The sequence below is a fragment of the Ahaetulla prasina genome, chromosome 2, assembly GCF_028640845.1.
Source record: "Ahaetulla prasina isolate Xishuangbanna chromosome 2, ASM2864084v1, whole genome shotgun sequence".
Taxonomy (NCBI): Eukaryota; Metazoa; Chordata; class Lepidosauria; order Squamata; family Colubridae; genus Ahaetulla; species Ahaetulla prasina.
This window is the reverse complement of record NC_080540.1, coordinates 272,078,309-272,086,209: the sequence shown is the minus strand read 5'-3', so window position 1 is coordinate 272,086,209 and position 7,901 is coordinate 272,078,309. Positions and strand designations below refer to the sequence as shown.

The following is a 7,901-nucleotide window of genomic DNA, read 5'->3' as shown; positions in this document are numbered from 1 at the left end:
TGTTGTTGTTGTTTTAGAAAACCTTAAGTATTTTGCTGAGCGTTGTTGAACTGTAATCAAGAAAGCTTTTTCCTTAACTGCAGAAAATTGAAGCTGGGAGTGTTTACACATAACCGAGATGGAAGTACCTTGCCAATCTATGCATCCTACAAGGGTGAGCTCTATTTCACTAACATTGTTTTGCCAGTGAAATATGAATTTGTCGAAAATGAAGCTCCTGAAAGGTAAGTTAAAGTCTTTTGCATAGCAATCTCTTGACGGCGCCAATAGTTCGCTCTTGGACCTAAGAGAACTGCCAAGTGCAGCTTTCCCCACCAACTACTTTTCACGTACGTTGAACTTGAAGACCCCATCATGCCCCACAAAAAGAAATGCTGGATGGGGAGAGAAGCGAAAGTGAAAAAGGCCCAGCCTATTTCAGCGCTGTCTGATTTTGGAGAGCCAAGAAATCAGGTGATACGGCAGCAAAAAAGATTCAAAACACGACCTCACTGTTCCTATTTGTGAGCGCCCCTATTTTGCACCCCAGTAAGTTCTGAGGAGCACCAGGTTGGGGAAGGCGCCTGCGTTTTTTAAGAAAGTCTGATTGGGAGGTCCCCACCGCCCCCCACCCGCGCGCGCCCGCCCGCCCGCAAGCTATTGACTCGGGCACGCGCTTCATTCGTCCCCGAGACCAACGGTCATACGCGCAAGCGGCAGCCTCGGCGCCCAGCCTACGGCAAGGCGAAGACGACTCACGGGGCGGGCTTTGCGAGGCCAAAGGTGAACGGTGTCAACATGGCGTCTTCAATGGAGCTGAGCTGCTGGGGCGGCGACTGGGGGTTGCCCTCGGTGCACGCCGAGTGCCTCGTTGTCATGGTAACGGGGGGACTGGCCTGGTCACGCGAGCGAAAGCCTCTTGTGGGGAGGAGAAACGAAAACTGCTGCTATAGAATTAGAGAAGGCGATGTCCTACAAAAACTGGAGGGGTTACCCGGTTCTGGCCGCTGCAAGAACCGGCCCGGCGGGCACGGTCGCCGTCCCTGGAGTAGAACTGGGGAAACGGGACTTCCGCGCTTTCAGGGCCGTTGTTGGGCTGGCTTCCCCAGAAAGTTGAAACGACTCTGCATAAATGGGGCATCAGTTCTGGAAGGAAATAAAACGGATTTAAGTATTGCGGCGTTAGCTTTCGGGGTCTATAGCTTGGTGCATCGCAGGGACGGGCAATATATCCCAGATAAATTAATTAGGAATTACCTTTAATGCCGGTCTTAATTTAATCCAACCACCATGCCTGACAATGAGGAGGGATGTTCCAATTCAACACATTTGGAAAGTATGGAGTTGAAAAACTGGTATAATCTGATACCTGCAGCATATATTTACTGAGTTATTAGATCTATGCCATCTTCAGAAGGCAGAATTCCTCTGACTTTATTTCTGAACTACAATATTTTAATTGTTTCCTTTTTTTATATGCAGACATGGAATTTGCACTGTGTTTCTTCAAGGAATCAGCATAGTTTTTTCTTTAGATGCTCATTATTTGAGGATTATTCCACAATAAACCCATTCTTTTAGCAGATGTGTCTGAAGTGCACTGGGTATATATATTATAAAAATAAGATTAATGATTGGTCTGATTTCTGAGCAAACAGATGGTGCTAAACTGAAGAAGATATCTGTCTGGTCTCTGAAAATATGTTATAGCAATAGCACTTAGACTTATATATCACTTTATAGTGCTTTATAGCCCTCTCTAAGCGATTTACAGAGTCAGCATATTGCCCCCAACAATATAACAGAATAACAGAGTTAAAGGGACCTTGGAGGTCTTCTAATCCAACTCCCTGCTCAAACAGGAGGCCCTATACCATTTCAGACAAATGGTTGTCCTGTCTCTTCTTAAAAGCTACCTGTGATGGAGCACTTACAACTTCTGAAGGCAAGCTGTTCCACTGGTTAATTGTTGTCAGAATTTTCTCCTTAGTTCTAGGTTGGTTCTCTCTGATTACTTTCCATACATTACTTCTTGTCTTGCCTTCTGATGCTTTGGAAAATAGGATGACTCCATCTTCTCAGTGGCAGCCCCCCAAATATGTCTCAAATATGTCTCCTCAAATACGTCTCTGGTCACATTACAGAAGCTCCACAGGAATAATATTATTGACTAAAACTGCCTTTCCCAAACTTGTGCCCTTCAAATACTTGTATTACAACTCTTAGTATGCTGTAAAAACTGAACGTTCTAAATGAGATTGATAAGACTCAAAAAAGTAGTATGTTCAAGGGCATTAGATTGAGGAAAGTTGTGTTTCATTTGGAAGTCTGGTGTTCTTTCAGGACTGATTCTGAGGCTAATAATGACTTAAAATTTGTGTCAGCATTTGTAATTCCTATATTGTTTGTCTTAAGATAAACTAGATTCATATGTGGAAAAATTAAAAATGGATATTTTCCATTTCCAAATGTATGTGTTTATAATCTCAGGAAGTGAGATTTTATTTTGTTTGTTTGTTTCTTCATCCATCCACCCATCCTGTTATCCTGCCATTATTTTTATTAATAACTCTAGGCAGTGAACATATCTAATACTCCTTTCTACTCCTATTTTCCCCACAACATCAACCCTGTGAGGTGAGTGGGCTGACAGAGAATGAGTGACTAGACCAGTCATCTAGCTGGCTTTCATGCCTAAAGTAGGACTAGAACATATTGTCTCCTGGTTTATTGGCCACTAGACTAAACTGGATTCAACTATTTAGCAATTTTTAGGATTCAACTATTTTGCTTTGCTAAATATTGGTTAAAAAAAAAACCAGGTCTTTAAATCTAGCTCTCTTCTAGTGGCCAATTAATATTCCACTGAAATTCATAGAATTAATGGATAATTTCCTACTGGTTATTATAGCTTTGATGCTTACTATGGCAAGAGCATAGCACAAGCATGAATATTAAAGGAAATAAGTAGATGCTGTTTTTCCAAGCTGAGTAGTTATTTTCTCTTTTTTAAAATTTCTGAATGGTACATTATTGAATTGTGTTTTTTTTAAAACTTTTATTACAGACTTATGCCAGGTTTTCAGGTGCACCGTTGAAAATCAATGTAATAGATAATGCATGGAACGCACCAAGAGGTATTACTTTAATATTTTAAAAGTTTTATGGGACATTTAAAGTCAGAACTGGACATTTTATGGCCTGTGCACCACATCTGGCCCTTTGACTGCCCCTGTCTGACCCATGGTGGTGGGAGGAGGAGGCAACAAGGGATAGGTGGGCATGGGGGATGCCGATGGCACCAGCAATGCACAACTATCCCAATTTCTCACCCTGATTGTATATATTTAGAACTGTTTAAATAAGAAATTGGTTTGACTTGGCTTATAGTCTAGTCTTGAAATACAAAGCAAACAGTGGATAGAATCAAATAAAGTTTGTTTTATACCTGCACTATGTTGCAAGACAAGTGCAGCAAAATATTGAATAAATTGCTATGATGCAATTCTGTTATTTAAAATAGTGGTCCCCAACCTTTCTGGCACCAGGGACCGGCTTTGGAAGAAAAATTGTCTTCCACAGGCCAGAGGGAGGAGTGGTTTTGCGCGCATCCTAGATCCTGCGCATGCACAAATGGAGCTTCACTTGCGCAGCCCACTTCCTAACAGACCATGGGCTGGTACCAGTCTGTGACTTGGGGGTTGGGGACCCATGGTTTAAAACATAATTGCACAATGCAAGCTATATGTGAATTATATAATAGAAATTAGGTAGGATAATAGATTGTTAACATTTAGAGCTATAATATCTATCTAGTAACAGAATCAAAACCCATCCAGACTCATCTGGTATGCTGATATAGTATCACAACTACAACATGTAAGCATTATTACAAAAGTATGACTTGAATATAAAGATTAAATGACAAGGTGGATTACAGTCTGATATTACTCAGACTCTAGATACTGAACTAGTCATTATCTGATATAATTAAACTTTAGAGTCTGTTGAGTTATCAATGCAGTTCTTCTGTTTATATGATCTTATCTGATTTAATCTTTTTTAGGTAGTATACCATTATTAATATCAGATGATATTGTTATTTCTCAGCCAGCAAAAATATTAAACTTTTTAAGAAAACAGGTAGGTTTTATAATTACTATTACCTATTTCAGTATGTTTAAAGATTAAGGATGATATATCCTAGATTTGTTTTATATTTGTTAGTACTGTATATAGTTTCGTCACAGGAACACTGGCAGAAGTGGTACCAGTTAATTTAATTTTCTATACTAAATGGACAGTATCAGCAGTAAACTATTTATACTTTCTCTGACATAGTTATATCAGGTTTAGATTACTACAATCATAGCTCTATTAGTGATATAATAGAGAAGTGGAATTTGTGAAACTGAAAATATAGCACCGTGATGGCGAACTTATGGCACGCGTGCCAGAAGTGGTACACGGAGCCATATGTCCGGGCACGCAGCTGTTGCCCATTACTCTTCCGGGTTCCGGCACGCACATGCACACTGGCCAGCTGGTCTTCACACACCCATGTGGCCCAGAAACTGGAAGACCAAGCGCCTGGGAACTGCTCTTCCGGTTTCCGGCACTTCCACGTGTGCGCACACTCCCATTTTGGCACTCAGTGCCGAAAAGGTTCGCCAACACCGATATAGCACATCCATTAGTTAGCATTGATACCAGCTACATAGTACAAATCCTTTTGCTTTTGTGATTGTAGGATATAGGATTGCAATATCACTATCTTAGCTCTTTGTATTGCTACCTGCTTAAATTAAAAAAGTAATCTTAATTTTCCATTGACTGAGGGGATTGTTCCTTTACCTTTTAAGGGGCCCTGATTCACTCCCTTCTTAAGAAACCATTGCTGGATCCCACCATACTGGACAATTTTCATCCAGTATTTAACTTAGCTTTTTTGCAGAAGGTGTTTGAGAAGGTAGTTGCATAACAGAAATAGATTGTGTGGATCCCTTTCAGGCACCATTCAAGCCTGGGTATGGGACAACAGTGGCATTGGTCATGCTTTTCTATGATCTCTGATGAGGGAGGGATGGGGTTTTACATCTATTCTTGTTCTACTTCAGCCCCCTGCAGGCTTCAGCACTATTGGCCATGGTATCCTTCTATATTGACTTAGAGGATTTGGAGTGGGCTACAAAGTGTTGAGCTGGTTTGCCTACTTCCTCCAGAGTCAATTCCAGTTGGTGCTGATTTGGGAGGAGAGATCCTGCCCTCAGCCTTCATCGTGTGGGATGCTGCAGGGTTTGGTGCTTTCTTCTCTCCAATTCAACATCTACATGAAGCTGTGTGAGAGAGCTTATTCCTTGCCCTGATATGAGGTATCATTGGTATACTGATACACCCAATCATATATATCTGTCTCTGACAAATTAAGTGATGCTATAAACCTCTTATCCAAGTGCCTAGAGACTGAGGGTCTAGACTGTGAGGGTCTGCTGAACCCTGGAAAAACTGAGTGACTTTGGTTTTGGGGATTTACTAGTTCTAGGGCTCTGATGGCAGAGTGAAGTGATTAAGAGATGAAATTGATTTAGAGCAGGGGTGTCAAATTCAAGACTCAGGGGCTGGATTTGGCCCACGGGGCTGCCTTGGAAACAGTGAAGGACCGGTGCCTCTGCCAGTGAAAATGGAGCTCCGTTATCGCTGGCAGAGGGTTGAAGGAGGCAGTTACAGTCAAAAATAGAGCTCGGGAGCCCATTTTCGCTGGCAGAGCACTCGGGCCACTGCAGGAGCCCTCAACATGAATGATGTTAAGCTGGCCATGCCCACCCTGACCATGCCCCCTGAGGTTAAACACAACCCTGATGTGGCCCTCAATGAAGCCCCATGATATAATAAAATGTTAACAGAAATATTTTGTTTGCCTAACTATCTAAAATGATCCATGTAGAAAGAAAGGTTGAAAACTGTTTAAAGTCTAATACTGTAGTCTTCTCTTCTAGACTCAGACTAGATGATCTGTTTCTAAAGGAGTCAAGCAGAAATTAGAAACCTAGAAAACTGCTTATCACTGAATCATATTTATGCGAGTATTATTGACACTAACTGGTAGATTTTCAGCAGAAGTTTTCTGACAGTTCTGAAGGTACATGAGACCTTCAGCATGTAAAGGTAGTATCTAATACTGAACTATGCCTTCCTTCTTTCCTGGTTACTGTTACATCAGACATTGTAGAATTCCAAAATGTTAAAAGAGAAGGCGGGCAGTAAAGTAAATAACCATGAGAGGGAGGAATCCCAGGTGCTAGTAAAAAAGGGTCTCTTTTTTTAACTTGGCTCGAGATATTTCAGAAAATGTGTTCTTTTTCAAGGGCACTCCTTCCTGGAACGTACATGTACAAATTGACAGAGTCAGTTCATGGATATTCCAGAAGTGTCTTTAAAAAAGAACACATTTCCTGAATCGCATCAGGGCAAATAAAAACCATGTTTTATTGGCACATAGAATTCCTCCTCTCTTTTTGTTTAACTCTTCTGCTAACAGAAACTGCTTACAAAAGAACTGACGGAAATTAAGTTATCTTGCTCAAATCACAGGCTTCTGCTTAAAGTAAAATTCATGAATGGTGAAGCAGTTAAGAGTGGCTACAGATTGATTTCTACTGTAGCATCTGGTCAGCAGAAGGAATTATATTTTGTTCTCCTAGGGAGCCACTCTGAAACTCGATATTGGCATGCATATTTACTGTAGAACTGAATTGTGTCTCCTAAATCCATAATTTCTTCAGAATATTCTGATATAATGCAATTTAAAATGTTTTGAATGTTTATGATAGAATAGAATCGAGACATCAACTGCTTTCTTCCTTTTTGTTGTTATAGACTCATGCAAATAATAATTCATCCTGTTATATACTATAGTATGTATCCGTGATGGTGAACCTATCGGTGCGCACACAAGCTCAGCTCCGTTCGGGCCTTCTGGGCCCACCAGAAGTAGGAAAACAGGCTGTTTCCTGCCTCCAGAGGGCCTCGGGTGATGGTGGTGAAGACCTGTTTTTCTCTCTCCCCAGGCTCCAGAGTCTTTCTAGGAGTTTGGGGAGGGCGAAACGGCCTTTCCTACCCCCCCAGAAGCCCTCCAGAGGCCAGAAATGGCCTGTTTACCAACTTCCAGTTGGACAGGAAGGCTCGGTTTTTGCTCTTCCATAGGCTCCAGAACCTTTCTAGGAGCTTGGGGACAACAAAAACAGCCTTCCCTCCCCCACCCCTGAGGCCCTCCGGAGGCCGGAAATGGCCCGTTTGCTGACTTCTGTCATTATGGATGTGGGCACGTGTGCGTGCGAGACACACACACACTCACACATGCATGGCTGCTGGCACGCGATGGTATAAAGGTTAGCCATCACTGGTATATACTATATAATATACCAAGAGTATAACTTTATAAAAGATATATTTCAAAGGTTCCCATTGAATCAATGTAAGCAACATTTATACATACTTTTTTGTGAGGCAGCATGGTGTGTCAAGGTTCCAGAAAAACCTCTTCTGCATAAAAAAAAACTCAGAAGCCATTGTTTTCCAGAGTTCTTTACTAGCATGAGGAAACTGGCACACGATGAGTGAAATTCCAAAACTGAATTTCCGGATTCTTTTCCCAGTTATACAAACCCCAAGAGTCCCACCCCCCCTGACCCCTTTGATGGTCACATGGTCCCACGTTCTCCCAGTTCATTCGAATATCTTCCTGCCACTCTTCCTGCAGATGTAAACACCATCCGACCTTGACCGCTTGAAGAATGTTACCATGCCCCTCAGCCCCCCTTCCTCCCCTCAGGGGAAAAATGTGGCAGCGTCTGGAACCCTAAAGTCTAATATGGTTTCCAGGCCTGACAGGCGTCCCCCCTTGGAAAAGAAGCTATATCCTA

General features: G+C 41.9%; 1 protein-coding gene across 3 annotated transcripts in view; it reads left to right on the top strand.

The window, feature by feature from the left end:
* The first annotated feature begins 704 nt into the window (after positions 1–704).
* MTX3 (metaxin 3) overlaps positions 705–7,901 on the top strand; it is a 29,599-nt gene continuing 22,402 nt past the window's right edge. The window contains exons 1-3 of one of the 3 annotated variants that reach the window (XM_058169399.1): positions 705–858; positions 3,047–3,116; positions 4,046–4,122. In XM_058169399.1, the coding sequence (XP_058025382.1) occupies positions 778–858; positions 3,047–3,116; positions 4,046–4,122 (228 nt within the window). In that variant the 5' untranslated portion in view covers positions 705–777. The remainder of the gene's footprint in view (positions 859–3,046; positions 3,117–4,045; positions 4,123–7,901) is intronic. The other 2 variants (XM_058169397.1, XM_058169398.1) reach the window with 2 other exon arrangements.